Genomic DNA, 19,583 nt, shown 5'->3' on the forward strand with positions numbered 1-19,583 from the left:
GCCCAGATATTCACGCAAAGAAAGAAGGCATACCTTTTTGTCTCATTGTAGTATTGTATGTCATGTCATATAGACGCTGTGCTTTTCACTGTGAAAGCGAATCTACTTTGTTTGGCCTTCCAATACAGAACAATATCGGCTTCATCATGCCTGGAGCTGATCCATGCTGGTCACTGAGGAAATACATCAACTTTGCACTGTGAATCGCCTAATCTGCTAATTGGAGTCCAGCCTGGGGTTTTCACATGTGGTTGCCGCAAGCCCAACATACGCTCCTTCATAGAATCCACTGGTCGTGCCTTTCACAAGCCGGCCACCTCTGCTTACTGAAGCTGGACCTCGGCTCACTCTAGGCTGCTGCTCACTCTAGGCCTCCGTTCACTCAAGGCTGCGGTGTGTGATGCTTTTTCGTTGAGAATGCAAAACTACTTTGTTTGGCCTTCCAAAAGAGGATACAAATAAAAATCATTTTTATATCACGTTTATAATAGGTTTTATGTTTGTCAAGTCAAGTCAAGTCAAGTCACCTTTATTTATATAGCGCTTTAAACAAAATACATTGCGTCAAAGCAACTGAACAACATTCATAAGGAAAACAGTGTGTCATTAATGCAAAATGATAGTTAAAGGCAGTTCATCATTGAATTCAGTGATGTCATCTCTGTTCAGTTAAATAGTGTCTGTGCATTTATTTGCAATCAAGTCAACATTATCGCTGTAGATGAAGTGACCCCAACTAAGCAAGCCAGAGGCGACAGCGGCAAGGAACCAAAACTCCATCGGTGACAGAATGGAGAAAAAAACCTTGGGAGAAACCAGGCTCAGTTGGGGGGCCAGTTCTCCTCTGACCAGACAAAACCAGTAGTTCAATTCCAGGCTGCAGCAAAGTCAGATTGTGCAGAAGAATCATCTGTTTCCTGTGGTCTTGTTTTGGTGGTCCTCTGAGACAAGGTCTTTACAGGGGATCTGTATCTGGGGCTCTAGTTGTCCTGGTCTCGGCTGTTTGTCTCATCGCTCTGGCCGGACAAGGCATCAAAATATGTTAAGAGGCGTAACATTTCCATCACACGATTGAGGTATTTGGCCGATCACAACACACTGGATAGCTGGCCAATCAGAGCACACCTCGCTTTTCAGACTGATGAGCCTTGTAAAAATCGACGTGTTTCAGAAAGGCAGGGCATAGAGGAGAAACATTAATGTACAGTATGTGGAAAATGTCTTTTTTGAAACTTAAACTGCATAAACGCATTTCATTACATCAAATACACCAATAATGTTCTTTTTAGCAGCACCACCTGACCCCTTTAAGATATTTTTTTATGCATTCTAAGAGCTCTCTGACCCTCTCATTGAAAAAAAAAAAACTTGGTTCAACAATTCTTCTCCTCCTCATATACAACACATTTGTGTGCTGATGCATGTCCATGTTGACGTAAGCAGCAGCGTAATGCACATGCATTGTTTACATGAAGCAGAAGTGCACGCATGCCTTGTGATACTCTACATAATATCAGACTGGATGAGGAAGAGAAGAATTGTTGAACAAAGCCGTTATTTTTGTTTTCTTTGGGCACAAAAAGTATTATTGCGGCTTTGTAAAATTACAGTTGAACTACTGATGTCACATGTGGAGCTTTTCCACTGTGTGGTACGACTCTGCTCGGCATGGCTAAGTACGGTACGGCTCGGCTCGACGCGGTTAACGTTTCAACTGCAGTTTAGTATCACTTTAGAGTGGGCAGGATTATTCACTTCATTATAGTTGTGGTGCCTCTACTGCCATGACTCCAAAAAAAAAATTAAAAAAAAAAAAAAAACCTTTTCATTCCGCGTCATCCCATCAAGATTTCGCTGGATCCGCTCCTCTGCTATCAATGAGAGGAACGTCTGTACTTCCGCAATAGACAACAAAACTTTTTGGTTGTTAAAGAAATGTGTGCTTGTTCAAAACAGTTGTTTGATCCTTCGTTATCTGTGCTGATTTAAATCTAGTGGTTCTTTTGTGTTTGTGTCAGCAAAGTTCAGTGATGCAGGTAGTGACTTTTCTCTCCGCTCCATCCGTGATCAGCGGAGTTAACACGTCATGTTTTGGTAAGGGTACGGTTCAGTTTGAACCTCAACCGAGGTGGTACTAAAAAAAGTACCAGGAACTGTACCCAGTGGAAAACCCCGCCCAAAAGTGAACCGTACTAAGCCGTACCATGCAGTGGAAAAGCGCCAATGAACTATTTTACTGCTGTCCTTAGTACGTTTATGGACCTTGATCATGGTAGTACCCTTGCTGTCTACGGGAGGGTCAAAGAGCTCTCGGAATGAATCAAAAATATCTTAATTTGTGTTCCGAAGATGAGCAAAGATCTTATGTGTTTGGTATGACTTGAGGGTGAGTAATTAATGACGTGAACTATCCCTTTAATTCCATGTTAAACATATACAGGTGCATCTAAACAAATTAGAATATTTCTTATATTCTAGATGCATTTTACACAAACTGAAATATTTTTGTTTTATCTCTTATGGTTATGACTTACAGTTCAGGAAAATTAAAAATGCAGTATTTCTAAATATTATTATATTTTCTCAAGGATCAATTAAAAAAAAGATTTACAAAACAGAAATGTTCTCCAAACATTGATCTCCAAAGCAGGTTTAATTATGCAATCAATACTTGTTTGGAGATTTCTTTTGCACAAATTACTGCTTCAGTGTGGCTAGGCATAGAGACGATCAGCCTGTGGCACTACTGAGGGATTACTGAAGCCCACCTTGCTTTGATAGTGGTCTTGAGCTCCTCTGTATTGTTTGTCAGATGTTACTTATCTTCCTCTTCACAATACCCCATAGATTCTCTGTGAGGTTCAGGTGAGGCATGTTGGCTGGACATTCAAGCACAGCAATATCACATTGACTTTGGACTTGATAAAACACAATGGACCAACACCAGCAGACGTCACAGCACCCAAATCATCTCTGACTTCAGAAACTTCACACTGGATTTGGATTCTTTGGATTCTGTGATTCTCCAGTCTTACTCCAGACCTTGATTTCCAAATGAAATGCTAAATTTACCTTCATCTGAAAAGAGGACTTTGGGGCACTGAGCAACAGTCCAGTTCTTTTTCTCCTTACCCCAGGTGAAATGCTTCGGACATTTTTTTTTTGGTTCAGGAGTGGCTTGGTTCTTGGAATGTGACAGCTGTAGCCCTTTTCCTGAATACGTCTGAGTGTGGTGACTCCTGATGCACTGACTCCGGCTTCAGTCCAATCCTTGTGAAGCTCGCCAAAGTTCTTGAATTGGCTTTTCCTGACAATCTTCCCAAGGCTGTGGTTATCCCTGTTGCTTGTGCACCCTTTCCTACCACACTTTTTCCTTCCAGTCAACCTTCCACGAATATATTTTGATACAGCACTCTGTGATCCGCCAGCCCTTTCAGCAATGACCTTCTGTGGCTTACCCTCCTTGTGGAGGGTGTTGATGATTTGTCTTCTGGACAACTGTCAAGTCAGTAGTCTTTCCCATAATTGTGGTTGTATGTTCTAAACTAGCTCAAGGGGTACCCAGTATTTATACTCAAATTTAATTATGGAATATTCAAATTTTTTAAAATACTGAATTGTACATTTTCCTATGCTTTAAGTCGTAACCATCAGAATTAAAACAAAAACTCTTGAAATATTTAAGTTTGTGTGCAATGAATCTAGAATATAAAGTTAGCTTTTTTTTAAATTACAAAACATAAAGACCTTTTCCATTATATTCTCATTTTTTGAGATGCACCTGTCTGTTTGAGGTCTGGTAGAGCCTAGTGGTTAGTGCACTGACATATAGTGCAACTGCGCCTCCCGATTCGCAGTCCTTTGCCAATCTTGTTCCCAACTCTCCACCCCATGCTGCTCTGCTGTCCTGTCCACTAAAAGCGTTAAAAAGGGCAAACATTTGAGTCGGATGCTTATTTTTGCAGCACGCCATGATGCTGCCGGTTCTGACCCACCACATCCGCTACCACCAGTGCCTGATGCATTTAGACAAGCTGATCGGTTACACCTTCAAAGAACGATGCCTGCTGCAGGTAAGAGAAAGATTAAATACTTGTGCAGAGATGTTTTTCATTCTGGAAAATTGTGGCACAGGTTACAAGGGCTGCAGAGTAAGAATTTAGTAGTTCAGGTGGTTCTTTGCTCTGCCAGTATTTTCTCTGGCTCCACTAAAGAGAAAATATAGATTTTATTTTAATTTTGTATGTGCCAAAAGTGTGTAAAACACTTGACAATTTTATTTTTGTTTGTTTTAAGAAAAGTGATCTACATTTTTCAGTTTGCAATAACAGATGGAAATTAAGCTAAACAGCTATAATGTATAACTACACAACTTTTTAAAATTAGTTTACTCCCAGGGAACTACACTGCGACCAAAATGGTCGCATATGCGACCTTTTGAAATGACATTGCGACCCTAATTTTTATGAGGTCGCAAATGTATCACTGATTATTTTTGTACCTACCTTATGTTTTAGGCAATATGCTATGCTATGACATTTATTAAAACAGAAATGTGTATTTTAAAAATACGTTTTATAACGTGCTCTGAGCATTCAACACGTCAAGTTGGCTTCAGCCCTGCGATGCGGGAAAGCTGAACTGAGTAGCTGGTTACTCGCGCTGTGATTGGTGCGCACGAGAGAGCCACGTCTCACGGACAGCAACACTGAACCGAGCTCACCTTCAGGACGTTCGCGTCCTCCTGCACTTGAACGAACAAATACAAATCGTAGTTTAAACGAACTGAAAACTTGTGGTTATATTCAATTCAATTCAAGTTTATTTGTATAGCGCTTTTTACAATACAAATCGTTACAAAGCAACTTTACAGAAAATTATGTTTCTACAATATTTAGTAGTAGCTAGTAGTTTGTGCACGTTTGACAGGATTTTAGAAAAATAAAAATAATAATAATAATACAAGACGTAGTCAGCTAGATGATGAACGATCAATATTATTAATTAATAGTAATTATATGATGCAGTCACACATGTAGCAATATTTGTTAGTTCTGTTTGTTGATTCAAGGTTAGAATCATCTGGGGTCCTCTGAGGGTCAGCATCATCTCTTCTCAGGTGTTCTGCATCCAGACTGGAGCTTGTGTAAATCCTAGTTACCACGGGATGTAAATCCCGTGGCAAAACATAGAAACAAAATAGAGACATCATTAGCATAGCTGCTGATCCAACAAAGTAAAATTAGTTTAACCCAAGCTAAAGAATAAAAATGCAGATGCAACTACACTCACAATTTAAGAGATACATTATTCGAATGCTTGGTGAAAGAGATGCGTTTTTAATCTAGATTTAAACAGAGAGAGTGTGTCTGAACCCCGAACATTATCAGGAAGGCTATTCCAGAGTTTGGGAGCCAAATGTGAAAAAGCTCTACCTCCTTTAGTGGACTTTGCTATCCTAGGAACTACCAAAAGTCCAGCGTTTTGTGACCTTAGGGTGCGTGATGGATTGTAGCGTGGTAGAAGGCTAGTTAGGTACGCAGGAGCTAAACCATTTAGGGCCTTATAGGTAAGTAATGATAATTTGTAACTGATACGGAACTTAATAGGTAGCCAGTGCAGAGACTGTAAAATTGGGGTAATATGATCATATTTTCTTGACCTGGTAAGGACTCTAGCTGCTGCATTTTGGACTACCTGTAGCTTGTTTATTGACGAAGCAGGACAACCACCTAGAAGTGCATTACAATAGTCCAGTCTAGAGGTCATGAATGCATGAACTAGCTTTTCTGCATCAGAAACAGATAACATGTTTCGTAGCTTGGCAATGTTTCTAAGATGGAAGAATGCAGTTTTTGTAACATTGGAAATATGATTTTCAAAAGACAAATTGCTGTCTAATATAACACCCAGATTTCTGACTGTAGAGGAAGTAACAGTACATCCGTCTAGTTGCAGATTGTAATCTACAAGATTCTGTGTGGTTATGTCTTAAGTGAAAGTAAAGAGTTGAGAAAGAAATCGGATGTGTATCATTATAATGGATGCATTGTCTCTTAAAGTGACCATGCCTAATTTACTAGCTCTGCTGTCAGTGTCTTTAATTTATGAAAATGAAAGTAAATCACTCAATGTTTTTTAGAATTTATCTACAGTCAAACCAAAAATCAGATATAATTGATTATATTGTTTTACTGATTAATGCAGGACGCTAGTTCATTTATGTGAGTATAGCAAAATACAGCAAACTATGAAATATTATACCCAAAAATTCTTCATACTGTAGACTACCAGTGAAATTGATTAAAAAATTAAAAAATAAATAAATTAGGGACCTGACCATGTTTTGCTTGTTTCTTTCTTTAATTGCTAATGCAACCTTTTCCCACCACAGACTGAACAAAATTAAGCATGGCTTGCTTTGTAACTGTTCAACAAAGTATGGATATTTGTGTAAATATTGTCATACTGATAGTTGTCTGAAGTTTTGGTTGATTCCATTACATATCTTTCTATCAAAGTTATCTGACATTATCAAGAGGAATTTGTTCTGACACAGTTTAACTCTGAGTTCTTGTCATATTTAATTACCAATGTCGAAACTATAGCAAATAAACCGTGATAATGTAAGAAATGTTGAAGGTGTCTGAATACATTTTGGTTTGACTGTGTATTTTATTTTACAGTCTGTGCAGTGCTATTTTAAAATAGTTTCTGGCCACCTACAAACTTAAAAAAGGAAACATTGTGTAAATAGCACAAATAAATAAATAGAACGAACATATAGTAAATATTAAACCATTTCAGACAGGGCCCACTGTACAACCTGCACCAGGGCCCCTCTAACCCCAGCTGCGGCCCTGGGTTAAGGTACCAAGACGGAGCAATGCACTGTGTGTACTGTAAGAAATAAAACAAGAATGTGGTTTAAAGATGGCAAGTAAAATAAAAAGCACATCTGCATGCAATACAGTTTCATTATTATCCAAAACGGCTTACTTTAAAAAATTTGTGCGACCAAATCATGTTTTGCGTCAGTAACTGGGAAAAGTTAGTCGCGCAAGTGCCACCAGTGGAAAAGGTTAGTGTAGTTCCCTGACTCAGATTATGTGTGTAGCACTCCACTGATCTCAGTTTTATGGCTGATAGTCCAGATGGAAGCCTCTCCTTTGTCAAGGCACATTAAATCCCACTTGGAATTTGCAACTCAGCAAATAAAGGCCTGTCAGAACAACCATTCTTGGAATTGTATATAAACAGTTTTCAGTTGTTTAGCCACAAGTATGTGCATGTGTTATGTGTTAGCATGTAACTATAGTACTTAATGGTCATAAAAGGTGATTATACGGTGTTCAGTGACTGTTGATGCTTGGTTTCATGTTATGCATTATAACTCTCACTTTGCTTTTGTTTTGATTTTCTTTCTTGCCCAGTTGGCTATGACTCACCCCAGTCATCATCTCAATTTTGGGATGAATCCTGACCATGCTCGCAACTCTCTGTCAAACTGTGGCATACGCCAGCCCAAATATGGAGACCGGAAAGTGCATCATATGTTCATGAGGAAAAAGGGTTAGCATATCTCTCTAGACAAGGGTTTTGAGTGTTTTTATTTTTGTTTGTTTTTGGGGAAGTAGTCATACTCTTCTCTAAATGATTTTGTCCCTTTTTCACTAGGAATTAACACCTTGATTAATATTATGTCAAGATTGGGCCAGGATGACCCATCACCATCAAGGTTAGTGTGTATGTGTGTGTGTGTGTTATTGTATGACTTTATTTTAGTAAAAAGGCAGTAGAAACATAACTAAAGTATGTGATTCTTGTACTCTTAACAGAATCAATCATAATGAGCGCTTAGAGTTTCTTGGTGATGCAGTTGTTGAGTTCCTGACCAGGTGAGATCTCTTACTTTTTCAACAGCGCTATAAATATGTCACTAAATAAAGCATGTATCACTTAAATTTAGGGCTGTGTATTGCCAAGAATCTGGAGATACGATACGTATCATGATATGGGGTTGCGATACGATATGTTGCGATACTGTAAGCAAGGCAATATATTAGGATATTTCTAAATTTTAGGAATAGGATATGTTTTTAGGAAAGCTGTCATTAACCCCCTGGAGTCGATCCCCGCATATACGCATTATGAGGCATCTTCTCCTGATAACCCCGAAAATAACTTAAATTACACTTTCAGTTTTGATCGTACAGATGAGAGCAATACATCAATCGAATCTGTAAAGGGTGTACTTTTATTTGTATCCACAGATAATAACAACAAGACTTTGTGCATTTATAAAAATAAGATAACAAGCAAGGTGTGCTGTCTGCAGCCTTGGTCTGCGCTGATCTTCATTTAGAAACTCGTCAATAAAATGAACTGTGACTCAGTGAATACTCAACGAAGAGACATGAGAGATATATCTATAGAAAGAAAGTGCTACCCAAAACAAATATTCTGTGATAAAGTAATCCATATGAAAACAACACGATGTGCGTCTTTCATGTCTCCCTTCATTATATCTAATGTGACCATGCCTACGGGCTGAACATGCTATTGAGATTATAATGTTTCACTAAAGCGCGCAGCTTGAATACACCCATACAACAGAAAACAAAGCAGCGAGACTGTTCAAGTTTTTTTTATTTTACTGTTTGCTTCGCGATGAGAGGAATAAGACTTCATTCACCCCAAAAAGACGTGCTGAGGTTTACCTCAGGGTTTGAGTTTTTGATTTCCTCAGAAAGCACTTAATCCAGCAAAAGCAAAAGTCTTTTTTTATATTTATATACTTGTATTAGGTTACACATAACGTGTACACATTTTACTAGTTAGACTTTTTACAAACTATAATTCCTATCTAAATGTATTATCAAGTGAAAAATTATGAAGTTTAATTTACATCATCTAGATGTTCTACTGCCCAACTAGTATAGGTGTCCATCACAGTAATGTTAATAATGTAGTTTATCATTTAGTTTAAGAGCACATAACAATATACACTTTCGAAATGCTAGTCATGTGATGTTCATTTATATATTTCAACATTACACAATACCAGTCAATACCAGTTTGCTAAAGCAGTAATAATATTAAATATTTTCACTATTTAAAATAACTGCTTTCTATTTGAATATATTTTACAATTAAATGTATTCCTTTGATCAAAGCTAAATTTTCATCATCCAGTCTTAACTCAAAGTTTAACAATATACGCTATACCATTCAATAGCTTGGTCTATACATAGTCTATACATAAACTTTTTATTTAGCACACACTTGATTATAAATAAAAAACGATTAATATGATAAATGTTACAAACAATGCTGCTCTTTAAATTTATCAAAAAAAAACTGAAAAAAATATTCTCAGCTCTTTTCAACATTAATAATAATAATTATTATTATTTTTTTTTTGAGTAGAAAATCTGAATATTAGAAGGATTTCTGAAGGATCATGTGACTGGAGTAATGATGCTAAAATTTCAGCTTTAAAAGTCAGCTTTGATTGTTCCTAATAAACTGTTTAACTGCACTTGCAAGTGAACCTCAAATTATTTTCTGGGATAATTAAATATATTCTAACTACAAACATAAAAATATATACATTTATTTTGTCCTCACATTCTTTCTTTTAACTTCCTTCTCAGACACAAACCTGATTGAAAGGCTTATTATGCAGGCCTTTGTCTTTTCAAGTGTAAATCGCAATGTATTCATGATAGTTGATGCCTACTTGCATATGCCCTTTACAAACAAAAAGTTTCTTAGAAAACTTCAAAACTTAGAAAACTTCAATTTTAGTTTTTCACTAACCACGCATAAACGTTTTCTCAAAAACAAAATCATGTACATACATGCTATTTACATATTATTGTAGCCCAGTTTGTACTGAATACAGAATTTTCAGACTTTAGCCATGAATATGTTTAGAAGCAACTGAAAAAAGTCAGGGCATGTCAAAACTTCTCCAGGCCCCCAAAACCCCCTAGACCTCAGAGGATTAATAACACACTACCATATGCAAACCTTAGCAATAAATAAAAAATATTTAATCAGAACCCACTGGGATCTGCATTTGCAGTAATCAGTCCCTGTAACGTTCAACGTTATTGAAACACTTTTTGTGCAGTATGAGTAAAGGGGGAAAAAGTGCTAAAGTGCTTGCAGAATCCTTTGGTTACATTTATAATATGTATTAAATTTATTTATAAAAATACCATATTTTTAAACCCTGCTTAAAGGTTCACAGTTTAAGTTTATAATTGTAACATTTTGATCTGAATATAATAATTGCATCTGCTTACTATCAATGTAAAATAAAGTGCTTACAAGATTCCTAAAGAAAACTAAACAATTGTAAAACAATAAAATAAACACAGATGTTTAACCTTTCCACTTGGATTTCACAGGTTTTTTCAGTTTGTATTTGTTCTGAGTGGAATCGTCGAAACCGCGATGCCAGCACCCCACCAACTGCACAAAATAGGGCTGTGCAAAAAAAATCGAATGCAATTTTCATGCACATCTCATCAGTAAAGACGCTCCTGTAATTAGAAGTATATCTCAAGCACGCGTGTTCAGATCAGGGTTGCCAGGTTTTCACAACAAATCCTTCCCAGTTGCTTCTCAAAACTAGTCCAAAACTAGCCCAATCGCGCTTCCAGGAGGTTCCCCTATAAAAATTGCTTGCCAAGTCTGAGGTTGTTTTTCATGTCCGCAGGTCGAAGCGACCCCAATACAAATAACGTGATATTTAGCCCCTAAAATGCGAATTTTTACCAAGGCAACCCTGCTAAAAAACGTATATTTTAACCCTGGGAAGCAATTTTTATCGGGGAACCACCTCGAAGCCCGATTGGGCTAGTTTTGGACTAGTTTTGAGAAGCAACTGGGCAGGATTTGTTGTAAAAACCTGGCAACCCTGATCCGAACGCACGTGCTGGAGATATACTTCTAATTACAGGAGCGTCTTTACTGGTGAGATGTGCATGAAAATCGCATTCGATTTTTTGCACAGCCCTAGCACAAAACTCCCCCAAAATGAGAGCAAGCTCAACCGCAGGGCAGCACTCCTGTCTATGGCTGTGCCCGGCATGAGTGTTTTCACACGGGTCGCAGCAAGCAGCAGAACAGAGGCAGCGTCCGCGCCACGGTCCCGTAGTGGACGTTACCATAAAAGCCCAAATGAGCCCTTCAACTTTGTACGCCGACATGGGAACTGGGACAATTCTTTCATTCTCCATTACTAGGAGCGAACTATATTAACACTAACGTTAATGGTGTGGCCTAATGCTAGTATTTCCTGTCACTCAGGATTTGTTCAGAGATGTAGACTGCCATCTAGCAGTCGGGATATAAACTCAAAATGAAATAACTGCCATGAAATCTTGTATGATTTTTTTTTGTTTATTTTTTTAATATCGATAATCCGTTTTTGAGAATCGATACAGTATCGGCAAACAAAATATTGCGATACTCATGTGTATCTATTTTATTACACCCCTACTGAGATTATCTTTTGAAGTTTCTTTTTTATTTAAAATCTGTTGTTTCTCTATTTATAGCAGGATTTTGTTATCTTAAGCTTTCATTCGTTAGCCTATTGTAGTCATATATTTGTCTTTTTATTTTAATTTTTTTAGTGTGCATCTCTACTACCTGTTCCCACACCTGGAGGAGGGAGGACTCGCCACATATCGCACAGCAATCGTTCAGAATCAGCATCTTGCTATGCTTGCTAAGGTGACCATTTACTAGATGATGATGGTGATGATAATATATTTATATTTATATATTAGGGCTGTTAATTTAAAGATAATTAACTAAAATTCAAGATAAGGGGCAAAACGCCCGTTTGAGATTCTCATATTTAAGTAATATCACATGAGCTGTAGGCCAAGTGCAAAATCACACGAGTGCAAATGTGATACTCATCCTGTACAACAGTTAATTAAGAAGTTAATATGTTATTTTAGACACAATGTTGTCTGTTTTGCTCAATTTTGCCAACCAAAATATAAAGACAAATCAGAACTGTTCATCCCCGAGCAACCCACAGTGACATTTCATTTCTTAATCCACGTTTTGAAATAACTGGGTGAACCATTTAGCGTGTTGAACCTTTGGCCATAAGCCCCTTTCACACTGCGATTCCGGCAAATACACGGGTAATGTGTACCGGCAATTGTTCTCGGGTCACTAGATTTTGCACTTTCACACTGCCAGTGATTACCCGGAATATGTGCGTGCTTTCACACACAACCCGTAAAGGTCCCGTAAAGACACGTGACATCAGGGCGTGATGTGTAATGTACGAGTCGAAAACGTTAGGAATGTTATACTTTCACTGAAGCTAGCGAACGATCTCAGTGTCAGCGCGGAAAGTGAGGAACTAACTGATCTCTGCTAAATTACAGTTTGCACATTTTTTCGTCGCAAACATTGATCTTCCTTCAAAACACCTGCTAAAAGAGTCGCGCGATAACAGTAACCAACCGGTAACAGTAACAGGAACCAGGCTTGTTTGACTAGAAGCGGATCATCACCATCAGACCGATCAGTGTATGACATCAAAGTGCCGTGAGAGTGATTTAAAAATTTATTTGTCTCACACCGACCGGTCTGATGGTGATGATCTGCTTCTAGTCGAACAAGCCTTATGATTCAATGAACCATTCATGAACCATTTGCTTCACTGTCTGTTTTGCTCAATTTTGCCAACCAAAATATAAAGACAAATCAGAACTGTTCATCCCCGAGCAACCCACAGTGACATTTCATTTCTTAATCCACGTTTTGAAATAACTGGGTGAACCATTTAGCGTGTTGAACCTTTGGCCATAAGCCCCTTTCACACTGCGATTCCGGCAAATACACGGGTAATGTGTACCGGCAATTGTTCTCGGGTCACTAGATTTTGCACTTTCACACTGCCAGTGATTACCCGGAATATGTGCGTGCTTTCACACACAACCCGTAAAGGTCCCGTAAAGACACGTGACATCAGGGCGTGATGTGTAATGTACGAGTCGAAAACGTTAGGAATGTTATACTTTCACTGAAGCTAGCGAACGATCTCAGTGTCAGCGCGGAAAGTGAGGAACTAACTGATCTCTGCTAAATTACAGTTTGCACATTTTTTCGTTGCAAACATTGATCTTCCTTCAAAACACCTGCTAAAAGAGTCGCGCGATAACAGTAACCAACCGGTAACAGTAACAGGAACCAGGCTTGTTCGACTAGAAGCGGATCATCACCATCAGACCGATCAGTGTATGACATCAAAGTGCCGTGAGAGTGATTTAAAAATTTATTTGTCTCACACCGACCGGTCTGATGGTGATGATCTGCTTCTAGTCGAACAAGCCTTATGATTCAATGAACCATTCATGAACCATTTGCTTCACTCCTGAATGAATCGGCCATTTGAACAAATCAAACGAATTAATAAATGCCTCTGACTTAATCATTAAGATATTTACCACCACCTACTGGCAGTTTTAGTTTATTATTTAGAGTACAATTTCATTAAAGAAATAATTTAATATTTTCATATTAACAATAATAAAATTAAGAAAATGAATTTTTAAAGTTATGGTTCACCCAACCAAAAATTACAGTTCTGTAGGGGTGCTTCACATAGAGCAGCTGTTACTACACAGAGCCATTGTTAACTGACAAGCTGCGCGAATCCACGTTCATTATCAGCTTGGATCTGCGCAACTTGTTAGTTAACAACGGCTCCGTTTAGTAACAGTTGGTCCATGTGAAATCACACACCTGATGGTATTTACCACTGATTAGATAACTGGCTTTACTGATAAGATGTGCATTAATCATCGGCCGATATATATCGTGCACCCCTACAATTATGTCATCATTTACTGACATGGTCCACAAGATCAGGTCTAAAAAATGTTATTCGCTCACCAGCCCTAATAAATAAATATATATATATATTTATATATATATAAAGCAGTAACATTAGGTCAATTTAAACCTTAGCATAATTTTTATCACTGTTTTGATGAGTTAAATTCTTGTATTATATATTTTGGCATGCATACATGGAGTTTTCAGAGTTTTGTGTTTTTGGATGTTAGTAGTCATTGTTTTTGTTTGGTTTAATTTTTGTTGTTGTTGTTTTTAATCATTGTTTTGGATCCACAGAAATTGGAGTTGGATCGGTTCATGTTATATGCCCATGGCCCTGACCTGTGCAGAGAGTCAGACCTCCGACATGCCATGGCAAACTGTTTTGAGGCCCTGATAGGTTAGTGTTTTATCATGTATTCTCACTGTCTTTGTTTAATATACTGTATTGCAACTCACTGAGGGCTAATCTTGATTTTTTTTTTTTTTTTCATTTGATTTTTGTGTTTTGTTCAGTTGCTGTATGATCTGACTTCCAGCAGTTTTCCAAAGACAGCCTTAGACTGTGGTTCTTAACTCTGGTCCTAGGGATCTACTGCTCTTTTATGTTTCACTTAAGCCAGGCACACACTGTGTGATTTCAACAGTTTTAGTTAAATACCAGGATTTACAGTGGCTATAGGAAAGAATCACCCCCTTTAAAATTATCACATTTTGTTGCTTTGCAGCCTGAAATGAGGACGGCCACAGTTTTTGTTTTATCCAGCTGTATTTACTCAGTGCAACTTGTAACATTAAAGTGAAAGATGTAACTCCAACATGTCAGAAAAAGTCTACTAGGCATGGGCCGATTACTGGTTTCAAGGTATACTGCGATTTGAAAATGTCACCGTTTTAAAACCACTAATGATTTCCATTATACTGTTCCTGCGGAATGCGCTGTTTACCATGACTCCTCAATGACTGAAGGAGTAGGAATCCCTCAGGCTGAGTGCAGTGTAGAGAGTAACACTGACCCCCTCCTCCTCCTGTTGGTGCGAGCGAGCGGTCAGTCCCGTGTGCCTCAGAATCTTCAAAGTGTGTTTTGGCAAAGCTCAGTCTGACTGCATGGGGCCTTTCCTGAGGAGTGGCTTTTTTTTTGCAACCCTCCCATACAATACACATTTGAATGTAATATTGTCGTCCCATGCACATAATGACCCATTATTTGTCATAAATTCCTGCAACTGCTTCAAAGTTGCTGAAGGCCTCTTGGTCGCTTCTCTGACCAGTTTCCACCTGGCTCTTTCATCAAGTTTGGAGCGACGTTCTGATCCAGGGAGGGTCTGTGTTGTACCAAATACATTCTACTACTTAATAATAGATTTCACTGTGCTTATAGGCATTGATCTAACCCAAACCCAGAACTGTTTAGCCTCCATTGCTTCATGCCACACAGCATGTCCCCATGGTGTGATTTTTGTTTTCGTGCAGGCACGGTGAGCGAAAGAAAAAAAACACTGAGTTTGGGAAAATCGGTTCATACCTCTGCTTCAGCTATGCGATAACCCTCACAAGGGGCAACAAAAATTTCCTAATGAGCTGATGATATGAATTGATTGTTATACAAAATGTGCAGAGCCGGATTTGAGAACCACTGGACTAAGATATCCCATGAAGTCACTGGTGGTTTTTCAAATTGGTGCGTTTCACCGGGCCGCGAAGAAATATAGAGCTGAGTATCATCAGCATAACAGTGAAAGCTAACACTATGTTTCCTGATGATATCTCCCAAGGGTAACATATAAAGCGTGAAGAGTAGCGGCCCTAGTACTGAGCCTTGAGGTACTCCATACTGCACTTGTGATCGATATGATACATCTTCATTTACTGCTACGAACTGATGGCGGTCATATAAGTACGATTTAAACCATGCAAATGCACTTCAATTAATGCCAACAAAGTGTTCAAGTCTATGCAAAAGAATGTTGTGGTCAATTGTGTCAAATGCAGCACTAAGATCCAATAAAACTAATAGAGATATACACCCATGATCAGATGATAAGAGCAGATCATTTGTAACTCTAAGGAGAGCAGTCTCAGTACTACGATATGGTCTAAATCCTGACTGGAAATCCTCACATATACCATTTTTCTCTAAGAAGGAATATAATTGTAAGGATACCACCTTTTCTAGTATCTTGGACAGAAAAGGGAGATTCGAGATTGGTCTATAATTAACTAGTTCGTTGGGGTCAAGTTGTGGTTTTTTGATGAGAGGCTTAATAACAGCCAGTTTGAAGGTTTTGGGGACATATCCTAATGACAATGAGGAATTAATAATAGTCAGAAGAGGATCTATGACTTCTGGAAGCACCTCTTTTAGGAGCTTAGAGGGTCTAACATACTATACAATAACATGTTGTTGGTTTAGATGATTTAACAAGTTTATACAATTCTTCCTCTCCTATAGTAGAGAATAAGTGGAACTGTTCCTCAGGGGGTCTATAGTGCACTGTCTAATGCGATACTGTAGCTGACGGCTGAATGGTTGCAATTTTATCTCTAATAGTATCGATTTTAGAAGTAAAGTAGTTCATAAAGTCATTACTGCTGTGGTGTTGGGAAATGTCAACACTTGTTGAGGCTTTATTTTTTGTTAATTTAGCCACTGTATTGAATAAATACCTGGGGTTATGTTTGTTTTCTTCTAAAAGAGAAGAAAAGTAATCAGATCTAGCAGTTTTTAATGCTTTTCTGTAGGATAGGTTACTTTACCGCCAAGCAATACGAAATACCTCTAGTTTTGTTTTCCTCCAGCTGCGCTCCATTTTTCGGGCTGCTCTCTTTTGGGTGATAGTATGCTCATTATACCATGGTGACCAAGTGTCGAGGTGTCCTTGAGCAAGACACCTAACCCCAGCTGCTCCCGATGAGCTGGATGGCGCCTTGAATGGCTGACACCGCAGTCGGTGTATGAATGAGTGTGTGAATGGGTGAATGTGAGGCAACTTGTAAAGCGCTTTGGATGGCCATGTGGTCTGTTGAAAGCGCTATATAAATGCAGTCCATTTACCATTTACCATGGTGTCAAACTGTTTTCCTTAACTTTCCTTAAGCGTAAAGGAGCAACTGTATTTAAAGTGCTAAAAAAAAGAGAGTGTCCATAGTTTCTGTTACATCATCAAGTTGTTCGGAGGTTTTGGATATGCTAAGGAATTTGGATACATCAGGAAGATAACTTAAAAAGCAGTTTTCTTTAATAAGCCTTTAAAAATAACACAAGCTACTAGTGATGATTATTACAATAACAAGATAATTAAAATAATACAGTGTCCTTGCTTAATAAATGCATAATTTCTCATTTAAAAAGAAACATAGTGATTTCAAATATTTGAACGGTAGTTTATTTGTTTAATGTGAGTTTTGTTTTTTTGTTTTTTGTAGGGGCTGTTTACATAGAAGGTGGTTTAGAGGAAGCCAAGCAACTCTTTGGGAGACTGCTGTTCAGCAGTGAGGTGAGTTTTGGGTATATGTTTGTTTGTAGGACTCAACATATTTAAGTTAGATTTATTATAGTGAGCCTATATAAAAGTAAAAATAAAGAGGTGTTGTGTTCCAATATAAAGATGTTACATTTAAAGCTAACATGGTGTTTAAATATAAATTATAATAACTTTGTCTGCCGAAGTAATTTCTGTGTTTTGAGTTTCACTTTCCCCAATACAATTTATAGTGTTAAAATATTTTCATAATAAGTAAAAATAAGCATGTTTGCTTTATAAAAAAAAAAAAATTAATCAACATTTTAGAGAACAGTCAGGTTTTTTTCAGCAGAGTTTCTGTTTGGTCATGGTGGAAATGTGAAGAACAGTAAAGTGACACAATAAAAGCACAAAGAGCACAAATGTCATTTATTATGATCTGGCTCTCTTGTCGTCATTAGCAAATAAGTGAATTGACTAGCCTAAAACTAAAAAAAGAAAAGTCCTTGGTATCACAAATAAAAAATAAAAAATTAAAAAAAAACATGAAACATTCTAAAGATGTTTCTTTTTTTAAAGTCTGAATTGTCCCTCATATACACTTATTCTTCTCAAATTGACTGTCGGGTTGTATTGAGTTTGTTTCCTCTCTCTGTCTTGCAGGAGCTGAAGGACGTTTGGCTCAACTATCCACCTCATCCTTTACAGGTGTGAGCAGAATTGATTTAAAATATTCAAATGTCATGCAAAAGTTTAAGACCTATATATATATATGTATATGTATGTATGTATGTATGTATGTGTGTGTGTGTGTGTGTGTGTATATATATATATATATATATATATATACACACTTTAATCAGCTGCCTAGGTAAATAACTAGAAGAATAGCAAAGTGCAGTAAACAGTAGACCTGCTACTGGTTTATGATTATGATAATAAATTAAAAAATACTAGTTTGCAGTATATATATATATATATATATATATATATATATATATATATATATATAATTTTTATTTATTTATTTTTTTGTGATATTTTAGTATTTTAAGTGGCTAAAACCGTAAACCTTGCACATTTCAAGTTCTAAATGGCCATGTCCAGTCTTATTTGAATATGTATTTTCCTAAAATATGCATTAATGGTATTGTGCAGGGCAATTTAAAGAGACCGTTTATCCAAACATTTAAAATTCTGTCATTTACTCATCTTAATGTTGTTCCACACCCTTAAAACTGTCATTCATCTTCAGAAAACACAAATTAAGATATTTTTTATATTCTCTCATCATATTTGTTAATCCATTGAAAATTCACACGGCGAAAATGTTCACAGTTCAAAAAGAAAAGAGAAATTTCATAGATTTTAATGCATTCTGTAGCACATACTGTACAAAATTTGTGTCAAGTTCTTAAATTTTTTTGTTCTATGTTTATATGTGAATAATAGCCTAAATTGTCTATTCAGCATGTAAAGTGATCGTGTCTCTTGAGAAGACTTGAATTAAATAAAAATACTTTGTTTTTGTGAACTTTTTAAAGCTTGAAAATTATATATTGCCCAGATTGATCAACAGACTTTCAATGGATGGGCAAAAATAATGAGAGAGTATTACTATGTTTTCATTTGTGTAAGGATGATTAATAAAAGTCTTACGGGTTTGGAACAAAATGAGGGTGAATAAATTATGACAGGTTTTGGGTGAACAATTTTTTTAAAGTTTTATTATAAACTACAAATATTTCAGCTTTTATTTTTATTTATTTATTTTTTTAATTAAAGGAGCCATCTGTAAGGATCGTTGTAGTAATATAATACTTGGGTTTAATAAGCACACATTTTAATGTCTGCTGTATGTTTAGGTACAGGAGACACTGACAGACAGGCAGTTGATCGAGTCATCTCCAGTTCTGCAGAAACTCACAAATTTTGAGGATGCCATCGGAGTGCTGTTCACTCACGTACGTCTCCTCGCACGGGCCTTCACTCTGCGAACAGTGGGCTTCAACCACCTCACCCTGTAAGTGCTCTAGTGCCTTTTTTTTATAGAACAGTTTATTGAACCTTTAGACAAAATATTACAAAAATGTAAAAAAAAAAAAAATCCAAACCATTTACATATGTGTCTTTTGAGTTTTATATTTGATATGTCAGGCTGTTTCGGCTCATATAATATGACATAAGTGAACATGGAGATCATGCTTGAGAGGAAAAGAAAGATGAGCCTTAGCACTT

The 19,583-nt window shown here is 37.2% G+C and overlaps 1 protein-coding gene across 1 annotated transcript in view; it reads left to right on the forward strand.

The window, feature by feature from the left end:
- The window catches only part of drosha (drosha ribonuclease III), a 60,303-nt gene that overhangs the window by 26,067 nt on the left and 14,653 nt on the right, over positions 1-19,583 (forward strand). The window contains exons 17-25 of the mRNA XM_059530633.1: positions 3,966-4,073; positions 7,434-7,572; positions 7,678-7,738; positions 7,839-7,898; positions 11,652-11,751; positions 14,179-14,281; positions 17,308-17,378; positions 18,009-18,053; positions 19,211-19,368. Coding sequence (XP_059386616.1) covers positions 3,966-4,073; positions 7,434-7,572; positions 7,678-7,738; positions 7,839-7,898; positions 11,652-11,751; positions 14,179-14,281; positions 17,308-17,378; positions 18,009-18,053; positions 19,211-19,368 — 845 coding nt within the window. The remainder of the gene's footprint in view (positions 1-3,965; positions 4,074-7,433; positions 7,573-7,677; positions 7,739-7,838; positions 7,899-11,651; positions 11,752-14,178; positions 14,282-17,307; positions 17,379-18,008; positions 18,054-19,210; positions 19,369-19,583) is intronic.

The sequence above is a fragment of the Carassius carassius genome, chromosome 39 (assembly GCF_963082965.1).
Source record: "Carassius carassius chromosome 39, fCarCar2.1, whole genome shotgun sequence".
Classification (NCBI taxonomy): domain Eukaryota; kingdom Metazoa; phylum Chordata; class Actinopteri; order Cypriniformes; family Cyprinidae; genus Carassius; species Carassius carassius.